The sequence below is a fragment of the Brachyhypopomus gauderio genome, chromosome 1, assembly GCF_052324685.1.
Source record: "Brachyhypopomus gauderio isolate BG-103 chromosome 1, BGAUD_0.2, whole genome shotgun sequence".
Lineage (NCBI taxonomy): Eukaryota > Metazoa > Chordata > Actinopteri > Gymnotiformes > Hypopomidae > Brachyhypopomus > Brachyhypopomus gauderio.
The window spans coordinates 53,418,843-53,446,728 of NC_135211.1; the positions used below are offsets into that span (position 1 = coordinate 53,418,843).

Here is a 27,886-nt window from a genome sequence, read left to right on the forward strand (position 1 = left end):
GAAATCCTATTGGTCAAGAATGCTACTGTTGTGCATGTCTAAGTTCAGTGATAGTGTTCTGCTAAGATAGACATGTGCGCAGCTTAAAAGTGTATAGTTTTCAACGGTCTTGCCTAGTCTGTAGCAACATTGAAATGTATTCGTTCTAGACATTACTCTTGTTTGTATATGAGATGTGTGATGCATTGAGCCACAAGATGAAATAAAAGACACACAACAGACAACTGGACTCCTTAGTGAGTAAACATGGATTTTGAGCCAGTTACTAGCTAGGATACCAGTCGGACCCATGCATGCTGCACACATTGAATATTGCAATTACATCAAAGTCGAAAACTTGCTAATGTTGAAGATGACTCAACGTAACAATATAGCCACGGTAATTTGGAGCTAAAATAAGTTAGTCAGTTAGCGTCTGCATCTGCCCTTCAAGTGTGCATGGTAAATGAAATCAAGATTCGAGTTGCAGTGTTTGTGAAAGCTGGATAATTTGCTTCATTTTCACCCACAAACACCAGAAGAGGTAAATTAAGCCAATGGACTGCCAAATTCAAAACTAGTGACTTCATGTTTAAGCGACGGTGAAAATGAGGTTGACCAACAGCATTGGTTTCAACCAAAGTCCGATCATTGCAGGTAGTTTATGGTCAATTAAAAAATGTATTGACGCGAAGGCATGTGATGAAGACATTACACCAATGGATAATATATCTGAGGTGTCAAAGACTTCAAAGGTGTCGAGTGCAACCACAGCCTGTGTGCAAGAAGAAGCATATTGCGAGCTGCGAAGAGCTGCGTTAATGATGCAAGCGGCAGCTTTGAAAAAGAAACAGATATTAGAGTTGAAAGAAGCTGAAATTAAAGCTGCAAAGGAAAGACTGGAAATAGAGACGGAGCTCACGGCTTCTGCTGCCAGAATGAATATATGAAGAGAGTGAAGAACGGCAATCACAAGCAGATACAAGGAAACATATTGCAACATTACATAATCTCAGATTACGATGAACATGAGGATTTGCAAAGCATAATGGCTACCTGACCAAAGTAAGCTGACAAGTCTGCATTGGATCTGGATAGGAACCTGGGTGCAACTAGTGGGTTTGAACACCGATGGACAGACGTTACAACCAAAACCACGGGCAACCCAAACCACATCTTCACCACATAGTCAGTCCAGGCCCGCACCACAACATGATGAAGGAGCAGACAGATGTTATCAGATGATGCAAAGGCAAACATACATTACAGAGCTGCTTGCAAAGAACCAACAGCTGTTTAGATTACCCCAACGAGATGTACCAGTATTCCAGGGGGATCCTCTGGAATTCAGATCTTTCAGCTATGGCAGAGATGGACAATCTCACCAACATGAGAGCCATTATTGCCAAGTTGCCATTTAAAATAAGAGAATGATGGAGAGTTCATACATATGACATCCAAGAGCATCATAGAAGATGAGTCAGATTCACAGAGCTGGTGGACTTTGTTGAACCCCAAACAAAGAATGTGTCAGATCTTTACCGTGTATTAAGTGAAAAAATGATTGTTAAAGTGAATTAAAAAAGAAAAATCAAGGAAATTAGGAAAACGAGGAAGTAGTTTCACTACTAGAGTAGAAGAAAGGCAAACAGACAATGAAAAATATGATTCACCAAGGCCACAGAGTGATGTGTAATACAACCCTGCTTTTACAAAACCATGTTGTACTGTGAGAAGAACCATACAATTCAAAAGTTATAAACTTAAGGAAAAACCACATAAAGAAAGAGTAACATTCTTAAAGAAAAATGGAGTCTGCTTTGGGTGTCTGTTGAAAGGTCACTTGAGCAGGGAATATAAAAGGAAGATGACACGTGAGATTTGTGTTTTCAGACACCCCAGTATGCTACACATTTCAAGTGAGGAGAGATACAAAGGAAAGGCATTCATAGATCCTGGCAGTTCTGCCATCTTCTGCACTGAATCACTGGTAAGACAACTGAATGTTCAAGGTAGACAAACTGAGCTCATGTTGAGTACCATTAACTCTCAGAGTAGAGTAGAGAGTTACATTATCTCAGATTTGGAAGTCAGCAAGCTAGAAAATGATGATTTCATTGCGTTAACTAAAGTTTTCACACAGAAAAACATTCCGGTGTCCTGAAAGAACAAACCACTGCAGAAGGTGCATGTGTGTGAGCAGTGTTGCGAATAACGCCGTTAAAAATAACGGCGTTAAGTAACGGTGCCATTTTGTCAGTAACGGGATAATATAATTAATTACTTTTCCTGTCATTACAACGCCGTTGACGTTACTGATAATTAAAAGCGGAGCGTTACTATATATTGATATACTAACAGTAAAGGGAGCGGACCGCTGCCCAGGCTAGTGAGGAGTAACAGATCTCGATAGGTCACAGTTCTCGGTGTAACACCTGTTTAACTTAACAAGTCAGTAAGCGATTGGCTAAGGCAGCGTTATGGTAGCCAATCAGAGCCAGTGTTTTTACATGTGTGCCGAAGCATGCCAGTGACACACCAAACGGAGAAGAGGCAGAAATGGCAAGTCAGGAGCAAGCCGAAGAAAAACGAGTATTTTCAAGGTGGCGATATAAACATTATTTAAGAAATACTGGAAGAAGTTCCTGAATGTATACCAGACTGGGTATTTGATTTATTTAATTAAGAATAGAGGTTTTATTGTTAAGTTTACTTCTGTTGTGAACAAACCAGTTGTCTCAGGTTGAGAGAATTTAATTTAATTTGATAGATGTAAATGCACTTTATATAGTGTAACTGTTTACTTTTTTGTTTTTTTACAAAGATTTGGGATTTTAAAGGATTATATCCTGCACTTGTCTGTTGATGTGCAATAAATATCAAAAGTTAAACACCTTTCTGATCTACTCATTTCAACTGACTGTGAAAACTGCTTTTTCAAAAAATCCTTATTCTTTAGCATATAACTTTTTTTTAACTGTAATGCAAATAGTCACTTTCCCTGGTAACGAGTTACTTTTATTATAGAGTAATTCAGTTACTAACTCAGTTACTTTTTTGAACAAGTAGTGAGTAACTATAACTAATCACTTTTTTAAAATAACGTTCCTAACACTGTGTGTGAGTGAGACAGACAGTATGGTCATCTAGGTGCGTGTGTGTGTGTGTGTAAGAGGTCTATGTAAGTATGAGAGACAGACAGCCCTGTTATCTGGGTGCATCTGTGTGTGAAAGAGACAGTCCTATTAACTGTGTGTGTGTGTGTGTGTGTGTGTGTGTGTGTGTGTGTGTGTGTGTGTGTGTGTGTGTGTTTTCTTTAGGGTGGATCACGCAGGGAAGATCAGACTCAAACCAGAACCAAGAAAATGTAAGCAGCAGTTATGTAGTTAATACACGCACACACACACACTCACACACACACACACACACACATGCACACACACAGATACACACACACACAAACACACACACAGTATTTGTGTGGTCTCCTCTAATGTCTCTTCTTGTGTGCAGATGCGTGTGAGCTCACACTGAACCCAAATACAGCACACAGACTTCTCTCTCTGTCTGAGGGGAACAGAAAGGTGACTCGTGTGGAGGAGCATCAGGCATATCCTGATCATCCAGAGAGATTTAATGATTGGCCTCAGGTGATGTGTAGAGAGAGTCTGACTGGACGCTGTTACTGGGAGGCTGAGTGTAGTGGAACTGCCGGTATAGCAGTGACATATAAAGGAATCAGCAGGAAAGGAGACAGTTATGACTGTGGGTTTGGATACAATATAAAATCCTGGAGGCTGCACTGCTCTAATAACAGTTACACTGTCCATCACAATAAAAACCGCCTTGACATCTCTGACCCCCCCTCCAGCTCCAACAGAGTAGGAGTGTATCTGGACTGGCTGGCCGGCACTCTGTCCTTCTACAGTGTCTCCTCTCTCACACACACACTCACACACTTACACACACTCCACTCCACATTCACTGAGCCCCTCTATGCAGGGTTTTGGGTTAGGGGTCCTGACTCCTCAGTGTGTGTGTGTGAGCTAGAATAACCTCCTGTGTACTGGAGCAACACCTGAGTCTCCATGGAAACACACACTCCTCTACACACACAACTGGAGAACAAAACCTCTCTCTTTCTCTCTCTCTCTCCCTCCTCTTTTTCTTGCCACAACAGTTGCTGTCTTCTATGCATTTCTAGGGTTAGGGGAAAATAAAGGCTTGTGATTGCATACAGAGTAGTTAGCTGTGCAGTGTAGAACCTGTTTCTACATTTTGCAGTTTTCTCCCATATTTTCCATTTATGATGAAATTTTCCTGCAGTTCTGGTATTTGTCCAGTAGATGGTAGCAGACAAACACATATTGATATATCTTAACTGGGCAAAGTATAGGATTTTGTGTGTGATTTTTCTGGTTAAATTGCAATTTATGTAAAGTGTTTTATGTTTTGGTGTGATGTACATTTGCTTACTTCTGTCCATTAAAGAGAAACACTGAAATTTACTCCAGTCCTATGGAGTGAGATTACTGTCTTTAATACAAGAGAGCAAAGATGAAGTTCAATTGAGCAAGTAAGACACTGAGCAAAACAACTGATCAAAACCAGTGACAGTGAGAGCAGAGAAACAAGAATTGCACAGTTAATTGCTGGTATAGCAATGACATATAAAGATTCAGGCGTACGCACGGTTTGATACATCCAGATTTTTTTTCTGGATTTGTACAGTGGGGAAAATAAGTATTTAGTCAGTCACCAATTGTGCAAGTTCTCCCACTTAAAAAGATGAGAGAGGCCGGTAATTGACATCATAGGTAGACCTCAACTATGAGAGACAAAATGTGGTGGAAAATAAGTATTTTGTCAATAACAAAAGTTCATCTAAATACTTTGTTGTATATCCTCTGTTGGCAATGACAGAGGTCAAACGTTTTCTGTAAGTCTTCACAAGGTTGGCACACACTGTTGCTGGTATGTTGGCCCATTCCTCCATGCAGATCTCCTCTAGAGCAGTGATGTTTTGGGGCTGTCGGCGGGCAACACGGACTTTTAACTCCCTCCAAAGGTTTTCGATGGGGTTGAGATCGGGAGACTGGCTAGGCCACTCCAGGACTTTGAAATGTTTCTTACGAAGCCACTCCTTTGTTGCCCTGGCAGTGTGCTTGGGATCATTGTCATGCTGAAAGACCCAGCCACGTTTCATCTTCATTGCCCTTGCTGATGGAAGAAGGTTTGCACCCAAAATCTCACAATACATGGCCCCATTTATTCTTTCATGTACACGGACCAGTCGTCCTGGTCCCTTTGCAGAGAAACAGCCCCAAAGCATGATGTTGCCACCCCCATGCTTCACAGTTGGTATGGTGTTCTTTGGATGCAACACTGTCCTCCAAACACGACGAGTTGTGTTTTTACCAAATAGTTGTACTTTGGTTTCATCTGACCATATGACATTCTCCCAATACTCTTCTGGAACATCCAAATGCTCTCTAGCAAACTTCAGGCGTGCCTGGATATGGACTGGCTTAAGCAGGGGGACACGTCTGGCACTGCAAGATCTGAGTCCCTGGCGTCGTAGTGTGTTGCTGATGGTAGCCTTTGTAACGTTGGTCCCAGCTTTCTGCAGGTCATTCACTAGATCCCCCCTTGTGGTTCTGAGATTTTTCCTCACCGTTCTTGTGATCATTTTGACCCCACGGGCTGAGATCTTGCGTGGAGCCCCAGATCGAGGGAGATTGGTAGTGGTCTTGTAGATCTTCCATTTTCTGATTATTGCTCCCACAATAGATTTCTTCACACCAAGCTGCTTGCCTATTGCAGATTCAGTCTTCCCAGCCTGGTGCAGGTCTACAATTCGGTTTCTGGTGTCCTCCGACAGCTCTTTCGTCTTCACCATAGTAGAGTTTGGAGTGTGACTGTTTGAGGTTGTGGGCAGGTGTCTTTTATACTGTTAACAACTTCAAACAGGTGCCATTAATACAGGTAATGAGTGGGGGAAAGAGGAGCCTCTTAAAAAAGAAGTTACAGGTCTGTGACAGCCAGAAATCTTGCTTGTTTGTAGGTGACCAAATACTTATTTTCCACCATTATTTGCAAATAAATTCTTTAGAAGTCAGATAAAATAAAAGATTTTCTCAATGTTTTTTTCACATTTTGTCTCTCATAGTTGAGGTCTACCTATGATGTCAATTACCGGCCTCTCTCATCTTTTTAAGTGGGAGAACTTGCACAATTGGTGACTGACTAAATACTTATTTTCCCCACTGTATGTATGCCAATTTTCAGTAAGAAATCCATGCAAGTCTTTGTACATGAGGCCCCAGGGTCTGAATCCACATACATTTCTTTTGTACAACCCAATCAAGAGAGTAGCTGAGTCCTCCTGTGACATGCCCCCCTTTAAATATGCAAATTAATTTAAATTTGTCCTGCACCAGAGGAGTTTCCTCTCTGATCTATCACAAACCATGTCTAAACGGGGAAAGAAGAGACTTCACCGAATGTGAAGTGGAGACGCTCTTGAATGAGGTATAGGTGCGGAAAAAATGTTTGTTTGGCACGTTGTGGCATTACGGCAAAGCGCAAAAGGTCTGAGTGGTACAGCATGCGTGAAGCTTTAAATGTTGGGGGTCAGAACAATGCACACTGGCAGAATAATATAATGCACCTAAAAAATTGCAGTGATGCGCTCACTAGCATCAGTGACTCAATAAAAGAATTGTTTAAAATTTGAATGCTGCCTCTTACCTTTTTATATAACAATATATCTGTATTTATTACAGAATATAAAAAGTATAAGAAAAAAAATATTTTTACACTATAGAATAATAAAAAATTTAATACAATAAAGGTGCAGAGGATTTCCAGTTCTATGTACAGTTATAGGATAAACAGTTAAACACTAAGATTTTCATTATTGAAGTGCTTTCTATTTACATAAGCAAATTTCTCCTTACATGGTGCCTTTATAGAAATGTTTGTGCAGTCGATCGCTCCGATTACATTAGGGAAACCAGGTATCGCTGCAAATTGCACTTTAATGTTTGCCTGGTCAACCGCTTCATATGAGAACTTTTATGTAACTAGCTGACATGCAGATGATCCCATCCAAAACAGTTGGCATGGCCCGGCTCAAAGATGACTGGGATATCCCCAACCGGTCTGCCAGTTCTCTTTGAAACGAGCCAGTCGCCAGGAAGCTGAGCGTTGTCAGCACCTGTAAAGGAACTGGCAATGTGCGACTCCTCGCGTTTCTCTCTCCAAAACTGGACCCAACTCAGCAGAAGAGGACAGTTCTTGGAAATCTGAAACGGCTTATAAACCAGTTGTCATCATGGGCCAAAAAATCATAATGGTCACGGAAAATGCGCTCTCGGCAAATTTGGCCCTTAGCAATATCTTCCAGTAATGCCTACGCTGCCATCTCCCAAGTACTCCAGCCGTACACCTTTGTATCCCCCCAGAAAATCTGGAAGAGGTGCTGGGGGAGGGAAACCTGGGCCTCTTTTGCCTCATAGTTAAGAACTATTAGTCAAAGTGATTTTGTTATAAGCTTTTACCTGTTTTTTTTTTTCTTTAACATGTTTTGCTGTGTGAGTATTATTTCTGGTTGTTTTCTAAATTAATTGTTTGCATAGTTTTCAACTTTGAATTGAAATGTTTTGTTGATTATACTGGAAAGTATTGTGATATTTGTGCTGTCCATACAGGAAAATTGTCACTGCTTTGGGTGTCCCTGTTGCTATAAATGTTTGTGATGGAAATTCCCCAAATTACATTTTACTCTTAGGGAAGGTTAGATGTTGTACTCTTAAGTTTGCAATTATTAAATTATCTTAAATATTTCAAGGTTTTGAAACAACGGTGTTTAAACTGTTCGTAGTGAGAAAGTGAATTAATACATTTAATTGAACATTTATAATGGGGTTTGCAACTGCCTAAGTGTAAACTTGATGTATGGGTTAGCAAAGAGGCAGTTAGCTAGACTCCAATTAATAAGCTTGTAAACTTCAGCTTAACCAGGACCAAAACTGAAATGCATCTTGAGTGTTTCTTGTGAAATGTGTTTAGTCTTATTCTCTAAGAACAGTCGCTGGCTTCTCTGCATTTCTAGGGTTTGCGAAAATAAAGGCCTGTGATTGCATGCAGAGTAGTTAACCATGCAGTGTAGAACCTACATCTACATTTTACAGTTTTATCCCAATTTGATGCCTTTTATCCTTTGTTAAATTTTATTTTATATATTGCTTTATACTTCATGAAATGTTTCTCTGTCCTTTCCTCTCTGCTGCTTTAACATTGCAAATTTCCCCATGGCAGTGCCATGGTATGGCGGGCCCCCTACTGGTTGCCTCCGTCTACAGCGGCAGATGTCCTGTTGTTGTGGCCATTGTGTTCGTCCCTCAGGTGGGCGGAGCCTGCGATCCGTCTCGCCTGAGGGTCGTTTGTTTGTCTATATATGTCTTGTCTTTGTACCAGTTGACTGCTGGTCATTATATCCTTCATTTGGATCAACGTCGCGGGTTTTTGGTTTGCGCACTTTTCAATTAAACCATCCTTTTTCCCTGAGACTTGACGTGATCGCTTCCATTTTATTTCGCTCACCCTGCCTGTCACAGGCAGGATTAATAAGGGATAATCTTATCTTTTGCATTTATGATGAAACTTTCTGGTAGTTCCAGTATATGTCCACTAGACAACCAAATATTCATATATCACAAATGGGCAAAGTATAGCATTCTGTGTTGATTTTTGCTTGTTAAATTAATGCAAACTTAATTCATGTAAATTGTTTTATGTGTCGGTACATATGCTTCTGTCCATTAAAAGAAAATCTGAAATGTACCCCAGTCCTGCCATTAAGCAGTGGGTTGAATATAGTACTGAGGCTTAAAAAGTTTAAAGGTCAAATGAGGCGTATCTCCTCTTAATGTTTTATAATACTGATGTACATGGACAGTGTTTCATTACATATTGTAACACCAGTGCATTATTTAATTGATATGACAGATCTGATTTGAGTATTTTGAATTGTGCCATTTGTTCTCTTGATTCACTACTGCTGTATATATATGTGCGACACTGTAAATTCATTTTGTTATGACCTTGTCTCTTTACATGTTCGAGGCAGTCCGGTCCGTGTTCCACTCCAGGACTCCATGATGTCCCTGGGAACATCAAGTGACGTCTCCGCCCTTGGCTTCCTGGGATAAAAGGAGGAAATGGGAGGATCCCCAGTAGTGAACCAGCCTTGCTAACCTTGTGTGTTTAGTGTTTGTGATAATTAAGATATTGATATACCGTGTATGACCTTGTGGATATATATATTAGGGGTGGGACGTGATTAAAAAAATTAATCGAATTGATTACAAGCTTTGGTAATTAATTAATCGAAATTAATCGCATTTCAATATTTAACATGAGAAATATTAATTAAAGTTTGAATGATGAATGAATCAATGAACATAAGCATAAACTTCAACATCTTGTTTATTTTTCCACCAGTCTACTACACAGACCAATACAGAGCAAATAGTTTTCAGAACACTGGAAATTCTGACCAAATATTTTTAATTTTGGGAGCTTTGCTCATGATATTGGAAGAATAAGAAGAACTGAAGTAAATCAGAAGATGTTTTTTAATAACATTTTAGATGGTAGACTTTCTTTAATTTTCCAGGCCTCTGTCACAGGCATCTCCATAGTGCCTAGAAGTGGTCTTCTGCATGTTCAAAGCAAATGACTGGATCTTCCATTCATCATCTATAATATGAGCCGTCACACCAAGATAATTCTTGTTGCTAACAGAGGTCCAGTGATCCCCAGTCAGAGCCACATTTGTGGTGCTCTTCACAATAACCTGTTTTACTTCCCTTTCCTCATCATACAGCAGCTGGATTTTCTTCGACATTGTCTTTCTGGACGGCAGTTCGTAACTTACATCAGGTGACGCAGTAGCGCTGTCGCCCACAGAGAGCGGTCTACAGTCCACAGCAATACATCTCGCCAGTGAATCGGTCAATTTGTCTGACGTGGACTGACATTTTGTTTCTTAATTTGAACGTTAAGGACAACTCTGCAAATGTGACGCGTCAAGTATAAACGCCTCCGTCGCTCGCGCGAGGTGTGAGGAGTCGCGCGCTATGGTCACTCGCGAAAGTTTAATCCAGTCTTGATTAAGTTTTATCAGTCTTAATGGTCCAATGAAGGTAATTTAAAAACCAGGACATTTCCTCACTTTAAAAAAACCCTGGGACACCCGGGACAGGATGTGAAATGCGGACGTTTGGTCACCCTATCCTACTAGGAATACATTTAGCAGCTAAGTTATCATTACTGACCTGCGCGTTAGCCCCAACATGCTTTGCGTTGAGGTGGTAACGAAGGGTGGAAGTGCTCCTGTGATAAGCGAACTACTTCCTACATAAAGTGCAAATAACAATATTTGTGTTTGTACTTCCATCTGGAAGTTTCTTTAAATTTAAATATTTAAATTTCTTTAAATTTAAATATTTAAATTTCCCATCCAACAGCGTAGCCTCTTCAGTAATCTCCACCATGATCGTATTGTGCATCCATATAATCTGAGAAACATTCCATGGTGCAAAAGTGTCTTATGCGTTAAATGCAACCCGGTCTCATTCCACATGCGTATGAAATCGTACGCAAAACTATGCACTGAAATGCGTACTCTTGCGTACGCAGCTCACTGCGTACAAATGTTACGCCGCTATCAAATACATAATACTCGTGCCGATTCCCGACCAAAACGATCCCTAGACTATAGTAGGTGTCCAAAATGATTGTAGTATCTACTCTGTACAGTATATTAAAGCAAATGCTAAAAAAGATTAGACATTTGACGTTTTGCGAGTTGAGAGAGAGAGAGAGAAAGAGATAGAGAGACGCACTTCTTGAGCGTAATGCTGGATTAAAAAAAGATTAGACATTTCACGTTTTGCGAGACTGTATGGAAACATCCCAACGTATGTATTTATGTGCTCAGACAAAGACTCTTACTGTGAAGTTCTGCACACATTGGCAAGGTGAGCGCGATTGCAACCATTGATGTCAAGGGTTTGAAGCAAAGATTGTTTAAGGGCACTACATTTCATACATCCTGAAGTGAAAGTGAGCGCCTCCCAGCTGTCGGTCTGTGCGCACTTCCGCTGGACACAGAATCACAGCGCGCTTTCCCTCCACACGGATGAGGCTGAAGTTGGTTCCTTATTCTTATTCATTAAGTTCTTGAGCACTATCTGTAAATGTAAGACAAAAAAATTACTAAATTGTTAAATGTGTGACTTACAGTTATGTATGTATAATCTGTGTAACAGATTTCTACTGACCATAATGTGTTGACTCATGCTGCTGAAATACTGATTCAGCCACTTCAGAACTGCTCCTTTTATCTGAGTTTGGAAGGAAAAGCAATGTGAGAACAAGGTACATTGTCATTATTCAACTATCAGAAGACCTGTACAATTCAAATTTGGAGACCAAAAAGAACATTTATTACGTGTAGTCGAGTTATGAGTCTTTGGGGGAAATTCTGGAATAATTTGTCCTGAATTATCCCTCTGTCTCCACCTAACACCACCAGATACGGGTTTTGCCGACCTTCTTTGTTTGCCTATGATTGTAAAATAAAAATTAGTACACATACCAGACAGATAGATAGATAGATGGATGGATGAATGATGGATAGATATACAGAGAGACAACAGATACACACAGACACTGAAGACAAACAGACAGATAAACAGCAAGACTGGCAGACAGATAGATGATGGATGGATGGATGGATAGACAGACAGACGAGTGGCTCTTAAAAGTGCCGTTGGGTCGCTATAAAGGATAGTGAGATAGGTGGATGTGAGGAGGGATCTGAAAGGTCTGTGAAAAGAAAAAAAAAGATGTCAAAACATTTAATGTTAACATATAACTTTTCTGAGCATATTGCAGATACTGTTAGTAATAAAACAGATGTCTTTCACATTTGCTTAAAAAGAGAGTATAATTAGGCCACTCCAACTAGATTTGGTAGTACACAGTAGGGCTGAACGATTTTGGAAAATAATCTAATTGCAATTTTTTATCTATAAATTGCGATTGCGACTCTGTTTCGGCATTTTTTATACAGCTCAGATACTTTTCAGTCATCAGGTTTTTGTGCCTTTCGCACTACACGACTGGTTGTGCTGTAATCGCAAGTCTTTCAGTTGTTGTGGCATTCACACTACATGACTGATCGGTGACGTAGGCTCACGAATTAAACAATTGGGGAATCGCCGACTCATCTGGCTGCCGTCCAAAAACACGAGAACACGAAAATGAAACAACGTACATGTACTCCGCATTTTCGTTATTATTATTTTATTTTTTTACCGTTTAACCACTCCATAGTCCCAAATTGCCAGAATTATTTCATCTCTCCGTTGCAGTGAACATAGATATAGTCAATCGCACTATTTCTCCAGTGCTGTCACAATAACTTAAACACAGTCTTGTAGTAAAGTTGTATGAAGCTAGACGCTGCTGTTGACTCACAGTCGCCGACTGGGCTAGATATGGAACATGCTAGATATTAAACATGCTAGATATTAAACATGCTAGATATCTGCCGGTCGTCTGCGATGAGTTGGCGGCCACTCGGCGACGGCTCGGCGAGCGTCTTTCAGCAGTTCACACTACACGACTGAGCGAGCGCCGAATGATCCCCGATTTGCGTCCGACCACAGTTTCTGTCGGTGATCTACAAAAACAGTCGGCGACTGAAAAACTAGCCTAAAATCTTGTAGTGTGAACCTGAACTTATTTCTCGCATATTAATGTTGATGGGCCCCCTAGCTAAATTCGCCTTGAGCCTTCAAATTGCTAAGTCCGCCACTGGGTGTAAAATGGACTAAATGTAAGTCTTATTATTATATCGTGATCGATCGATCGCCTGTGGTTGGCGCCAGAGCGAACTACTAATTTTTTAGTCTAAGACGCTCAATGCGTGAGAGTTGGCAGCCCTGCAGGTATAGCAACTTGGCTAAAATATGTGTGTGAGGGCGTTTGGTAGCGCATATCCAGTGTGTTTAACAAAGCCATGAAGCTGGGCTTGTTCACTATATTAACGGACATCATGTCTTTCACTATGAACTCCGTTACTGCCCGAGTTATTTCAGCGTGCTGCTTTGAATTACATCCATAAGGAGTTACACTTTCAAACGGTTCGGTCAGTGAACCCTGTCTGCTGGACCGCGGTCAAGCTATCCGCGCTTTCGCGATTCATCCGTGCTTTAAATCTTATTGCGCCTATATGCGTGATTTTACGGTATTTCGCTGCTCACCGCATACTAAAGCTGTATAAGCGCAGAGAAACACTTTGGCGTATTTGAAGATGCAGCACTGGTCGTTGGCATTTTAGCCTTACAAATATCATACGAGGCTTTGTGGTGTTTTTTAAATGCTGAAGGAGGTTTGTAGTGTTACCTCGCGTCGTAGCAACAGTAGCAAGGCATGTTTTGCAGGGTACCTGACGTTGAGCAGCATCTTTTTAAAAGCCAAAGTAATTTCACACAACTTATGTGCTGCCCCTATTAGACTTTCAGTTGTGTCAGCTTCTGTCGAGCCTGAAGCCATTGTGCAACAAGTTAAAGTGCGCTGTGTTAACTTCACTTCTCCACCTCCCTGCCTCCTGCTCGGGTTTGCTCCGTTCGTCCTCGGCTCGGCTCGCTCCCAAGTCACGTGACCAGTTTAAATCGCAGCCTGTGCGATTAGACAATCGCGTTTTAAAAAATCGCGAAATTATCGCAAATGCAATTAATCGTTCAGCCCTAGTACACAGTGTGTGAAATGTTATATCATGAAAAAAATCTTAACTCATGTTTTCACAATTCACTTATCAATCAGCTCTAGCTGAAATGTCATTTCTATATCATTCATAATAGACATACAGTTTGAGTAATGTTAGTCTAGACCTGTGTATTAATTAGGTATACATAATTAGAGGCACATAATTAGTCTAGCTCTAACGCTAGCTAGCAAAGAAGATTTTCACCTGTTAAACTAGAGCTCCTAGAGAAGCGAAAAATTTCACAGGGCTTGGTAGGGTCCATGTAGCCCACTCCCCTGCTGTGAAGGGATTAACGCCCATTGTCTTGGTAATGCGGTGGAAGCGGCTCACCCCAAGATCATACGCCTGCCAAAGCACAAGCTGGCTCACCCCCAAGCTCATATGACCAAAACACCAAACATGATACTTCACGAAAAAGTTGAAGTTACAAGCAGACTGTATGTTACCGATACTGCAGAAAATTTGTAGACTCGTGTTTCAAAAGTTACAATTCAATCGCACGTAGAGACGACAGTTTCTCTAATGAGTCCCATCAAACAATAAAAATAAATAAAAATGTTTGAATCTTGCTCTTTGTATATTTCATATACTATATAATATTTGTTGTAATCAAACACTTTCTGTTTCCGCGTTTGAATTCGCGTTTGAAAAGCTAAGAAATTATATGGCGCAATTAGCTTGATGCTAATGTTATATAGGAAATCCCATATCATTGCTAGCGAAAATTAGCATGGTCGCGTTGCATCACTGCATCACTGATAAATGTTGTGATCTAAACAGCAGGCTGGAAAAGGAGAGGAAAAGACAGGAAAACAAATTCATGTGCTCTCTATCTATCTATCTATCTATCTATCTATCTATATATATTTGTGTTAGAAGCATTTGATAGAAGCATTTGTGTTTCTGCTTGTTTGTGATCTAAACAGCAGGCTTGAATCTTGCTCTTTGTACATTTCTCATACTATCTATCTATCTATCTATCTATCTATCTATCTATCTATATTTGTGTTAGAAGCATTTGATAGAAGCATTTGTGTTTCTGCTTGTTTGTGATCTAAACAGCAGGCTTGAATCTTGCTCTTTGTACATTTCTCATACTATCTATCTATCTATCTATCTATCTATCTATATTTGTGTTAGAAGCATTTGATAGAAGCATTTGTGTTTCTGCTTGTTTGTGATCTAAACAGCAGGCTTGAATCTTGCTCTTTGTACATTTCTTATACTATCTATCTATCTATATTTGTGTTAGAAGCATTTGATAGAAGCATTTGTGTTTCTGCTTGTTTGTGATCTAAACAGCAGGCTTGAATCTTGCTCTTTGTACATTTCTTATACTACCTCTCTATCTATCTATCTATCTATCTATCCATCTATCTATCTATCTATCTATCTATCTATCTATCTATATTTGTGTTAGAAGCATTTGATAGAAGCATTTGTGTTTCTGCTTGTTTGTGATCTGTGATCTCTGTGATCAGAGACTTTCTGGGTGAGGCTGCTGCCTCAGTCTTGCTCTGTGAATTAACATAATAAAGGGTGATGTTTGGCTTTGCTAATTGCTGGCAAGAAGGAGAAGAAGGAGGGGTGATGTCCTCAGAATCCTGAATTCTCAGGAGCTCTAGTGTTAAACACCGACACGCATTCTTAGTATGTCAAAAGTAAACTTCTACATGGTGCACTTATTTTGAGGGCGACATAACTTTATAGAAATTGTGATACTAATCAAATCTCAAGTTAATTAAAGGCATGCTGGCTAATCTAAGATAGTTTACTAAGCAAGTTTAAGCACCGGACTGCTTAGACACTCATCGTGTGGAGGGAAAGCGCGCTGTGATTCTGTGTCCAGCGGAAGTGCGCACAGTCCGACAGCTGGGAAGCGCTCACTTTCACTTCAGGCTGTATGAAATGTAGTGCCCTTAAACAATCTTTGCTTCAAACCCTTGATATCGATGGTCGCAATCGCACTCAAATTGGAATAGCAACCTTGCCAATGTGTGCAGAACTTCACAGTAAGAGTCTTTGTCTGAGCACATAAATACATACATATGTTGGGATGTTTCCATAGCCTACGGTCTCGCAAAACGCCAAATGTCTAATCTTTTTTTAATCCATCATTATTTAAGCTTCGATACTAATCAGTTCATTTAGGCGTATCAGAACCCGAGAAGAACCAGAAACAGAGAATAAAAGAATGAATACGTTTAGGTGAAAATTACGTTTGTCTCTATACAGAGAAAAGTAGCCAAAGACAATCCTTAAACTATGAAACATCTCTCTCTCTCTCTCTCTCTCTCTCTCGATTCACTTAAAGATTGCTTTATTGGCACGGCCAATTTTAACAATTGTTTGCAGCAGTTTAAGAACAAACCTAAACATAAAAATCACTAATAGAAAATAAGAAAATTTTTAAATACATAAAAAAAATTAATAAGGCGATTATATTGGTCTTTTTAGTGAAGAATTCTGACCTAATCCCACTGGGCATTACGCTCAAGAAGTGCGTCTCTCTATCTCTCTATCTCTCTCCTCACAAAACGTCAAATGTCTAATCTTTTTTAGCGTTTGCTTTAATATACTGTACAGAGTAGATACTACGATCATTTTGGACACCTACTATAGCCTAGGGATCGTTTTGGTCGGGAATCGGCGCGAGTATTATGTATTTGATAGCGGCGTAATATTTGTACGCAGCGAGTTGCGTACCGACAAGTACGCATTTCAGTGCAAAATTTTGCGTACGATTTCATACGCATGGGGAATGAGACCGGGTTGGATTTTCATATCCCTGCTATCTAGGGATAGTGCTCATGTTAGAAGCCAGCCATATTTAACTTACTAGACATTGTTAGCTGAATTTGCCGTAGAAATCTCATTTCCTGGATTAGTGTCATCAGTACATAGTACTGGCACAACAGCATTTTGTACTGTGACTATTCCTGTACACTTATCTTAATCTGCCTACACATTCTCTTCTGCCCTCTCCTATCTGTTTTGAGGAGATTCATCATGACCCAATATAAACTACATTTCCCAGGGGGCATTACATGATGCTCATATTGTCTGTCTAGTGAGGATCAGTAGACACAATGTGCATACATTAGAAATAATGAAGTTTAATAAAAGCAATATGGTGTATTCCAGAGGCAAAGGTACAAAAAAGAAAGAGACCAGTCAAAAATGGACTCAACACACAACTAGGCAGAATAATCAGGCAAGGGGCACACGAGACAAACGTAACAAGGTATAATATGAAATTCAGAATTTTTAAGTACAATGAAGAAAAACATGGAAAAACTATAGCAGGGCAGAGTGAGATTTCACAAAGAAACAAACAGAAAAAACAGAGACATTAGGAACAGTGGGACACTGGTGAAATTAGTTGACTGAGACTGAATCATATGACTACAGGTTCCAGTTTGTGTTTGAACTGTCCAGCAATGGAATGAGATTCACAGCTGAGTCTAATTAGAAAATGACCACTAGCTGTCATTTGTCATTAGGGAGCAGTTCTTGTATGTATGTTGTCTTGTTGCTGAATGTGTTTGAAGCCACACATGTGAAGTTGTCATTATCTGGATTCTCAATTTCCAGAAGAAGATACACTGTGGCATTCAAGTTGGAGTTTCCTGTGTAGTTTATTAATACGTTGCCTTTATACCAAAAGAGACTGAGTCCTCTCACATTCCTCACTGAACACAGTAATGAGCAGAGGTTATTATCTAGAGAACTGTGGGTGGCTGTCACTTCAGGTGCTGATACAGTTTCTGAAAGAAAGATAAAAGAAATGTGAATCAGTCTCAGACTTTCTTCACATGTTCATTTTGTATTAAACTGAGAAACAATCTTACCATACACCTCTATATGATATTCCTCTTTTATATTGGGGTATTTTGTACTCTCTACAGTACAGTACAGAGTCGTTCAGGTACGAGAGTGTGAAGAGCCCAGTCTGAATGTCCCAGTGGAGACGATTCTTAAACATCTCAATAATGTCTGTGTCAGTGACTTTATTGAACACTTATCCAATGGTTCTGCCTTCATATTCTATAGTCCCACTAAGAGGCACCCAGGTAGGGAAGATTAGAGATGTCCCAACAGCACTGTTCCCCAGACAGCACAAGTACGTCGCAGAGACGTCGTATTTACATCAGTATATCGTAAAAACATCGCGTTCCATTTTCGAACGTCGCATATACATCATATGCACATCTAATGTACGATTTAAAACGGGAGCGTCATATTCATCGCCGTTGCATCGCTGCGACGTCAAAACAACGTTTCCCATCCTGATGTGGCAGAGTGAGATTTTTGGGGCAACCCCACTCCCTCCCTATTGTAAATTGCGGTGGAGCCGTGTGAGTCGCGGGGTAGGTTTATCCTGGTATTATAAATAGCGGGGGTATGGGGGCAGATTTCTTTCTGTCATCCGGTTTTCCCAGCACCTCTAACGGTGGCAGGTTATCGTGGTTGAGCCTGGCTTCCTTTGGTGAACCAGCTTAATACCGTCGGGGTATGGTGCTTCTTTTGGCGTCTGATTATCGGTGAGTGCGGTGCGCTGAGAACTAACATGCTCTGCTGTTTCGTCGCAGTTCGGTGGGCGCGTCATTGGAATTACTGTGCTGATCTATCTACCACGGGTGGGCAGTTACTATTTGCCCTTGATTTTACAAAACGTTGGCATATTAAAGAGTTTGCTAAGTAATGTTTTGATTGATTGATAGCATCAACAACAGCTGCAATGAAGGCATGGATAGTTATGTCCTGTGTTCGACACATACTGTGTTGTATGTGAGTGCTGTGTTTGTTTCAGTCTGTTAGAAAAATCATGTACTGATGAGGCCTGACAGCAGTGCATCCTGTTATATTTAATACTGAGATATAATTATAACATTTTTTCTGTATATTCTAACTGACATGCACATTTTAAATTAAAGTTATGGTGTTGCATCTGTAAAGATGGTTGGTTGTGTCTATATGGCTACAATGATTTTGAGCTAGAATCAACAACATTCAAACAAAAAGTGAGAGCTACTGCACATTTATAGAAATAATAGAAATAATTGGTAATATTTTTTATTTTACAGTTAAATAAATAACAGCAGAACCTAAAGCAAGAAGTTTACAAAAGAAAAAAAAAACACCAACAGTGCAAGGTTAGGCCAAGTATTTACAACAATAATAACAGCAACAACAGTAATTTAACAAAAACAATAATTTAACATCACAAACAATAAACATCACCAATAATAATACATAATAATAACCAGCCATTAATGCATTTTATTTGCAAGCTGGACATGTATAATCTTTATCAACTGGAGGCTTCTGGACGCAGTCATGGTGGTACCATCTCTCACAGTTGTCACAGCATATCTGGAACAAATGAAAAGCAGGTCTAACTGAAAGGTGCCCATCTAAAATGTAGAAATTACTATCATGCTTTACATTTTTAGTCCAAAGATTTGATGCAGTGCTCTATTGATAAGTTAAGTGCAAAGATGTTACAAAATAAATGATTGAGAATTTACTGCACTAATTTGCATGTCAGAGTTAGCATATTAAACTGCCTAAAAGGTGAGTGTAACATTCTGCTTGACGCAGAGCAGGGAGGCGGACACAAACGCTGAGAAGAGCGAGATTTATTCAAGGGGATTCCATAAACAGAGTCGTAGTCACGGGCACGGGTCATAACGGGAGGGCAATCAGGAATAAGAGTGTGTATTACAAGGGCCCAGAGGTAGAAGCCTGGATGCAAAGCAGTGAAAGGATGAGCCTTTTGAAAATGAAAATGTGAGAATTAGACCTTCCTTACTTGAACAGGAAGCCAGCATGGTGTTTTCAACAAGAATCACATGTTGACAAACAATATGAGCTGCAGTATTTTGAATGCTTTCTAGAAGCCAGCAAAATGTGAATTACAGTAGTCAAGTGTAAAGATGACTAGAGCTTACTGATGTTGCTCGTATTGATTTAGCATTTCAAGAGAAAAGATCAAACTCATGAGGAGCTCCAGCAATGACACTTGAAGGTGAGGTTGTGTGTGAGCCATCCCAGGCTACATGACCAGATAAACCCTGAAGATAGGATGAGAACCAAGCATCACAAGAAAGTGAGGAAATTCACATGTAGTAGTTCACAGTATCAAAAACAGTAGACCAATCTAGTAGGATGTGAACAGAAGACAACCTTTTCCTGGCTTTGTGGGGAGGTTTTGTTATTGACAATACAGCAATATCTGGTGAATACCCTGGTCTGTACCACAGATGGTTGACTTAAAGAAATTTGTTCCTCTCAAGATACTAATAAAACTGAGAAAAGACAGCCTGTTCCAAGGTCTCTGACAGAAATTTGAGAAAATGGGTCTAATTCACAGTATAACTGAGCATAATTATAAATGAGTATAATTCGTAGTTTGTAGGATTTAAAGGATCCCTGAGAAAATGCTATATTATGACATTATGTACGACTAATAGCCTAATATCACATATTTGTAGTACTAATATCTCAACAATAGTACATGCAGATCAATGTATTTAGATGTGTTGCTGCGCTTACCCAGTTTGTTTGATCATGATCCTCCATTCCACAGTAATGACACAGGTTGCTCAGATTGTCTGAGATGAAAGTATTAATACATTTCCTCATTTTTACATGTCAAACATATGTCCATACAGGATGTGGTACTAATTAACTAGCATAAAACGTATATTATTTTAATAAAGAACATGCATTTCAGAGGACATAAATTTTATGCCATTTACAGTGACCAACCACAAAGACAACACGCCAGATTCCTGGAGGAGAGTCATGGCAATGCCCAGCCTCAGCTCATTGACTGCCTCTTGAGTGGTTTGGGTGTTGACAGCCATTTCCTTTAATATGCACTCCGCAAACTAAGGACAGTTTAGATCGATCAAAATGATAAGCCTGCATTGCTAAATAATAAGGTTGACTGTTAGACAACAAAATCTTTAATACAAGTAACTAAAAGATCTTGACAAATGCCACTTGACCTTCATCATCATAATTTGGGTTCAAGTGTAAAAACGGATAAAGTTCTTGTGAACTTTTAAATTAAAATTATAATGTTACAACAACTGCTGTAGTCTACTGTACACTCACGTTCAAAGCCAAGACACCACCACGATCCTGCTGACGTGCATGACGGAGAGTGCTGCACGTTACAGCCTGTCTTTCGCAGGAACGCCCTTTAGTGTAATTATGACAATACACACTCTTATTCTCAAAAATGCATTTGGGATGATTTCTAGTATGTGTGTGATTTATTGTGATTTATAATACCACTGTATATTTACCTTGTTGCTTCCAAGCACCTGCCGTAAAATGCACCCCCTTGTAACTCAGTCTCTGTTGATGGTAGGTCAAATTCACTTTAGAATTACACAGCTGAGACCATTTCATGTTGATTGAGTTTCATTAATATAGGACAATACAGTTAAGCAATGTATAATCATCCTTCTCTAATACATTTGTCCTGGCAAATTACTGGGGGTCAATACACTCGCCATGACGTTCTAGAATGTTGACGTATAATGGAAAGGACCAATGAGCGTCCAGCAGTCCTGTACCTGTGGGTGAGCAACAGACTGACTTCTTCAGGGAAACACAGGTAGGTTATGTAGTTATAACTCTACTGAGGTAAAATAATGAAGTAATGTTTAATAACTGGTTGTTTCCAAGAATCTAACTATCTCTGAAAGTTAAATCTTAGCTATCCATTTTACTACAACGGCCTACGGTTAAAGTGTTAGCATCTAAGCTAACCATCATTTTACTACAACGGCCCTGACGGCAATCGCGCGAGACAACACCGCGAGTTCAAACCAGCTTGTCCGTTAGCTGTAGCCTAGGTTAGCTAGGTAGTTCGCCTTAGCTTAGCTTCTTTGTAACTAAAAGACAAATCAGTATGACAAAAAAGGGAAAGGGAGTGTAATCGCTAGTGTTGTTGGCTAACTTATTTCCTTACTTTTTAGATACACTACACTACTGGCGGACCGCGGTCCGTATCCGGACCCGAACGCAGTCCTGTCCGGACCCAATCTCATTCCTGATTAACTGGATACGGACCCAAAAAACCATATTTATTCATTTTGACGGGAGAATTAATTTTAAACCGGAGTATTTATTTCAGGGCTATTGAAAAAAACACTCCGTCACGAGTGTTACGTTCACCACCCCAGCTCAACAACTTGCGTTCGCCACCCCCCGGACCTCAGGTGACAGCTATCTGCCAAAATTGGACCGCGGACAAATTTAGTTGAGTACCCCTGCACTAGACAATGTCAACAGGAAATGGAAGACATCATGTGACACATCCGACCTTATTTCCGATGGAGAAAACGGACCTAAATCAAGGTACATTCATCTTCCACTGAGGTAATCTAGACATAAGTATATATTGTGATTTAGATGACTTCAACTATAACTTACTTGCAGATCAAAAAAGAGACCATGTTGGTGGTCAGATGAAGAGTCTCAACCAAAGCAAAGAGGCCCAAGAGCAAATTACCTCGGCCACCACCACCACCACAAGTACACAGTAAGCACAAAAACACCCAAATATTGTGTAGAAGCAGGATTGAGAAACCCTGATGTACAGAATGTTCTCTACAAATATATTAAACTCCAAATAATATATACATACATAATTAAAATGCACTGTCCCTTACTAAATCAAATCAAATATATTTGTATAGCACTTTTCACAACACAAGTTGTCACAAAGCGCTTTACAGGATTTACAAGGTTAACAATACTATGGGTCCAAATCCCTAATGAGCAAGCCAAAGGCGACAGTGGCAAGGAAAAACTCCCTAGATGGTGGGGAATAGAAAGAAACCTTGGGAAGACCAAGACTCAAAAGGGAACCCATCCTCCATTGGGCGGCCCGTTAACACACAAATTACACAAAAACAAATTATACAGACGAATACACAAGTCACAAACAAATCACATAATCAGGCTAAGTATAAGGTAACTAGAATAAAAGTTCTGGGTGTTGATATTGTCAATGTAAATGTCTTGTGATGAACGCCAGGTTTTCATTCCGTGTCGGAGTGATGATAATGGTATTGTAGTCTCCGACTGCAGTGTTACTCCCCAGGTGAACCTCGGAGAAGAAAGATAAATGATGTGGTAAATATGTAACAGATTATTCAAATGCCAAACTAAACAGATAAGTCTTTAGTCGAGTTTTAAACACTGAGACTGTGTCTGAGTCCCGCATAAAGGCAGGAAGATTATTCCACAGTTGTGGAGCTTTAAAAGAAAAGGCTCTTCCACCTGCTGTGATCTTTTTGATCCTAGGAACAGTTAATAACCCTGCGTCCTGTGAACGAAGTGAACGTGCTGTGTTGTAATGATCAATAAGTTCACTAAGATACTCTGGAGCTAAGCCATGCAGTGTTTTATATGTTAATAAAAGTATTTTATAGTTAATACGGAATCTAACAGGCAGCTAATGTAATGACGATAGTATAGGACTAATGTCCTTACCTCTTCTTAGCTCCAATATCAAAACCACAGCTTACAGCCAAGGGGAAACCAGTAAACCCTCCAAACACTTGTAGGTACCTGATCATACCTGCATTGAAATACAAAAAGAATGACTTAAATGTATTTATATTCATATGCCATTTATGTATTCACAGCCCTAAGTCTACCCAGAGTAAGGCAGCATTGGATGGAGGTTAACTTCAGGGATTTCACTAAACAACGCTAAAAGAAATATATCAGCAATGTTAACATTCAATAAATCTCCTAGCAGAACTACTCGCACACAGAATAGGGGCCAGGAATCCAGTCGACACTTCTGAAAATGAGGGGGAAAAGTGTAAAACAAAGAAAACCTGCATACTTCCACATTATACCTACTAAATTAATACAACACCACATTTCAACCCATTTAGAAACATAAATAGATCACTTTATTAATCCCAGAGGGAGTCACGTATTGCAGCATTGTTATAATAGTATTCATGATGCTAAAAACACACTTATTGTGAACATTACACTTTGCTCTGCTGACACCACTCAGTGGTCATATTCTAATGGATACTTTTCAAAGTAAGAAAGCACTGCTGATCTAAACTGTCATTAAAATCTGATCAATTAAGTCTGATTAAACCTATTGTGTCAATGTTTCCCCCCCAGCATCAAACCCGCCACTACACAGTGAGAATGTGGATTTTAGAACAATGTCCTCCTATCAAAGTAAGGTTATAGGGTACAGTAAAACAGATACTCCATGTAAACTTAGCTTGTTCCCTAAAATGCAGACAGTATCTGCAGTGTACCTTTATAAAGAAATTACAAACACATATGAACACACATGTACTTACCAAAGACATATTCTTTCCACAGCGCCACAGCCACAATAGGAGTCCTCCGATTGGTCTCACATCTCCACCTCATGGTAGGACACATACTGAAAGTTTAAAATGTTTACTCTAAGCAGTGCAATATTACACATACACTGGGTCTTCATATTAAATATTTGTTGGGCACAGCAGTTTAAGACAATGTCCATATTTTATCCTTATTTTTGTCCATTGCATTGACTCTAATTACTGCATGTTTTTACTACTTTTTTAGAATCAAGAGCTCGCGCCTCAGGACGTTTAATACCCTCCCAGTGCACTCGTATGTTTTCAAAATTTTAATTCCAAACAAACTCAATTTCACTAAACATCCTTGCTCAAATTAAATATATCCATGTATATAATAATGTGAATGCAAACCTTTTTGAATATTCATTTAAATGTTATTGTTGTGTATGTTATATATGTCACAGCCACTGATTGATGCATCCTTGAGGCTACTGGTGAGGTGCAGCTGCAACTGCAGCATTTAACTGCAGTTGTTCAGGCAATGGCAGGAGAGAGGAGCAGAAATCTTCCAACACCACTGGAAGAAGATCTGGAAGAAAACATACTCCCCCTCCAGTGTGCAGAGGATTTCGTGCGTCTAGAACATGATTTGACCAACAGTGACACAAAAAAAAAGGTCAGTACTGAAATATACCATTTTAACAAACTCGCACAGAGTACACATTTTGTAAACATCTTGTAAAAGATAAACATTTATTTAGGAACAAAGTAATTATCTTTTCTTTCGAGTACAAAATTAAGAACGATATATCCATCCATCCTGAGGGTTGATTTAAGGAACATTATTATGAACTCCTTAATGTCTGTACTCATACCTTTGTAAATTTTAAAAACCTTTTATGAATTCGGTCCCTGGTTTTTATTTATCTGTCTGTCTGTCTACAGATGTCAAAGCTGTCATTAGATGGGGGCAGTCAGGGCCTGGTGGTTAGGGAACTGGTGTGGCAGAGGAGAAAAAAAGGAATTGGGCACACTCGCATCAAGGAACTTGTAGTATGTAAGTATGAAAATAAGACCATAGTATACCAAACATGACAAATATAGTACCATAAAAACAAATCACAAATAGCTTTGTTTTATAATTGACATTTACCGTCTTGGTTGGTGATCCTTAGTTTTGATGTGTATAGTCACAACAGGGGTGAATAATCTTATCCACAAAGGCTTCATGTTGGTATCAGTTTTTAAAAAATTATCATGTGTGCTTCTGCAGCCAAAGTGCCCCTTTCTGGATAGAACTGGACACCACTGAGTAAAATAACTGACTTTTTAAGAAATTTTAAGATGGCATATCTCAGAAATGATTTACAATGCATATTATATGAAACAATTCAGTGTCACTCTTAAATCTTAAGACGCACATACATTTAATTAGAAATGCTTGCCTTCTAATATGAAGAGAAATTAGTGCCAAATTGAAAAGCAGTCATTGGAAAAATCTATTCAAAGTATAATATCCATAGTGCCGTATTGCTCTAAACCACAGGCATACTAATTAGTACCTGCACTCATCTGTTGTGTTTTCATCCCTCTTTCCATCCCATTCATTTTTCCACACCCACAAGCCATAGAGTTTCTGTATCTGAACAGCCACTAAACTTCATGTACACAGCTTTTCATTAGCACTTCTTAGCAATAGTGCCTAAATGGCTTATTAGCAACAGGCTCATCCTTAGGCCCAAAATTATCTTAGAAACTAAAACATACAAGTAATTTTCTAATTAAACAATGTTGTACTTACAGCATCTGCGATGAGAAATCCTCAGCTGTCCCACCCATGTGAAGCTGATGCAGAAAAGTCGATGAAAGACTGGCTTCGTCTGGCGCCTGACAGACTTCATTGCGGAAGACCACGCTGAATCAACGTGATCAAGTCGATTTAAGCCCTTCGTGTTCATACATGGACAGTTCCGTTTTTGTTACAGCACTGAGAAAATGATTTATAATATCATAGTTAAACAACGACAACACTTTTATTATATGTTGTTAAAGAAAGGAATACGGAAGGACAAATGGTGGTAGATTTTGCTAAGAGGATAAAGATAAAGATGGCTGTAGTTAACACTACTATATCCTCTAGGAGACAAAACCTGAGAGAGGTTAGTGATTGCAAGGTGTTACCAGGGGAGAGTGTAGCTAAACAGCATAGGATGGTGATATGTAGGATGGTTTTAGAGGTGAAGAAGAGGAGAGTGAGAGCACCACCTAAGATCAGGTGGTGGAAGTTAAAGGATGAGGACTGTTCGCAATTGTCATGGACAGACTGACACGCAATTGCCGAAAGATGATTATTTTGAATAATAATAATGTGATTTACATTTTATCATTTTTTTAGTAATTGTTTATGCATGTGAATTGGTTCTAAAATACAACTTTTCAAAATAATATTTTATGTACACTTTAGAATTTGTTAAGTTTTTGTTTGTGCATGTGAATTAGTTAATACAACTTTTCAAAATTGTAAACTGGCTGTCTCTTTACATCTTTTAAACTGGCTGTCTCTTTAAATCTTTTAAAGGCAAAATCTGAATAACAGGAAATAGGAATTAAACTCCACAAACAACTATTTCGTTATCTAGCTAGTTGTCTACGTGGGATTATATGCAGAACAAGAATAAATAGGCTACTGCTGCTCGCGTGAAGATCTTTAAAAGAACAAAACATGAAAACGCTCGACGGAATAACGGACTCGCATGGCTTGATCCAAAAACGACGTTGGTAAGACGATGTATAGACGCTTTAACGATGAAGCTGTAAGCGTCGCATAAACATCGTAAATACAGCTTAAAAGCATCAGATGATGAACGTCGTTCGGAGATCAGATGGACGTCGTTTGAACGTCAGGTAACGACGTCTATGCGACGTCGTGCCAGTGAGCAAACGACCGACCGCAGATGCTTTAACGACGTAACTGTGAACGTCGCATAAACGTCTTGCCGACGTATCTGTGCTGTCTGGGTCACTACTGTCCTCTCAGCTGAAGTGCTGGTGAACGTCACTGGAAGAGAAACAGTGCTTTATGAAATGTGAAATGTGCCATATTTTGTCAATTGTGATTTTTTACACCCCAATCGAAATTTGTCCTCCGCTTTTAACCCATCTGTTCAGTCAGAACACACACACACACACACACTAGTGATTACTAGGGGGCTGTGGATCACACATGCCCAGAGCGGTGGGCAGCCCTAGCCCGGCGCCCGGGGAGCAGTTAGGGTTAGGTGCCTCGCTCAAGGGCACCTCAGTCATGGCCTCAGGTCTGGGAATTGAACCCACGACCCTCCGGTCACAAGACCAGTTCCCTAACCACCAGGCCATGACTGCCCCCTTTAGTGATCATCTTAATCCTGGTAATTGCTGTTTTCAAAGTAAACATGGGGTTTTTGGCTAAAAAGGATGTGTGTTTCCAGACTATTGAGACGATCTGGGGTGACAGGCCCACTGTATTACGAGGGTACCAGTTTTATAACCATTACATTATTACAAATAAGTCATTTGTGTCCCAGCTACAGTATGTTGATGAGGCACAATTATATATTTCACAGTTCTGTTTTTATAAAGCAATATGAAATAGAAGCTCTAGATAAGAAAACAAATTTGTCCAGTATCATTAACTGTATGAACAGCAATAAATAAATAAATGAAGAAAAAT

General features: G+C 39.6%; 1 protein-coding gene, 3 long non-coding RNA genes and 1 pseudogene across 13 annotated transcripts in view; 2 read left to right on the forward strand and 3 right to left on the reverse strand.

Annotated features, from left to right (window-relative positions):
• LOC143525379 (NACHT, LRR and PYD domains-containing protein 3-like) overlaps positions 1-4,487 on the forward strand; it is a 58,093-nt gene extending 53,606 nt beyond the window's left edge. For 4 of the 5 annotated variants that reach the window (XM_077019266.1, XM_077019252.1, XM_077019259.1 and 1 more), the window contains 2 exons: positions 3,300-3,346; positions 3,493-4,487. In XM_077019266.1, coding sequence (XP_076875381.1) covers positions 3,300-3,346; positions 3,493-4,034 — 589 coding nt within the window. In that variant the 3' untranslated portion in view covers positions 4,035-4,487. Of the gene's footprint in view, positions 1-1,872; positions 1,970-3,299; positions 3,347-3,492 lie in introns of all 5 variants that reach the window. The other variant, XM_077019284.1, reaches the window with a different exon arrangement.
• A 12,827-nt stretch (positions 4,488-17,314) lies between these two features.
• Positions 17,315-18,113, reverse strand: LOC143510505 (uncharacterized; annotated as a pseudogene).
• Positions 18,114-18,919: 806 nt separating this feature from the next.
• On the reverse strand, positions 18,920-21,339 carry LOC143525498 (uncharacterized). Of its 3 annotated transcripts, XR_013133677.1 has the most exons (6): positions 21,145-21,339; positions 20,951-21,036; positions 20,600-20,721; positions 20,384-20,442; positions 19,780-19,902; positions 18,920-19,201 (listed from the first exon to the last, which is right to left on the reverse strand). It is a non-coding gene; the product is annotated as an uncharacterized LOC143525498 (long non-coding RNA). The 3 variants fall into 3 exon arrangements; XR_013133679.1 differs by lacking the exon at positions 19,780-19,902 and having other exon boundaries at positions 21,145-21,335; XR_013133676.1 differs by lacking the exons at positions 18,920-19,201; positions 19,780-19,902; positions 20,384-20,442 and having other exon boundaries at positions 20,449-20,721; positions 21,145-21,322.
• On the forward strand, positions 21,340-26,140 carry LOC143525484 (uncharacterized). Of its 2 annotated transcripts, XR_013133668.1 has the most exons (9): positions 21,340-21,458; positions 21,823-22,204; positions 22,286-22,388; positions 24,002-24,061; positions 24,212-24,263; positions 24,443-24,490; positions 24,642-24,853; positions 25,123-25,234; positions 25,981-26,139. It is a non-coding gene; the product is annotated as an uncharacterized LOC143525484 (long non-coding RNA). The 2 variants fall into 2 exon arrangements; XR_013133669.1 differs by lacking the exons at positions 21,340-21,458; positions 24,002-24,061 and having other exon boundaries at positions 22,065-22,204; positions 25,981-26,140.
• On the reverse strand, positions 22,519-26,078 carry LOC143525488 (uncharacterized). Of its 3 annotated transcripts, none has more exons than XR_013133672.1 (7): positions 25,979-26,078; positions 25,331-25,475; positions 25,053-25,173; positions 24,589-24,814; positions 24,190-24,275; positions 23,345-23,432; positions 22,519-22,958 (listed from the first exon to the last, which is right to left on the reverse strand). It is a non-coding gene; the product is annotated as an uncharacterized LOC143525488 (long non-coding RNA). The 3 variants fall into 3 exon arrangements; XR_013133673.1 differs by having other exon boundaries at positions 25,331-25,485; positions 25,979-26,061; XR_013133674.1 differs by lacking the exon at positions 25,331-25,475 and having other exon boundaries at positions 25,979-26,052.
• Positions 26,141-27,886: the final 1,746 nt, after the last annotated feature.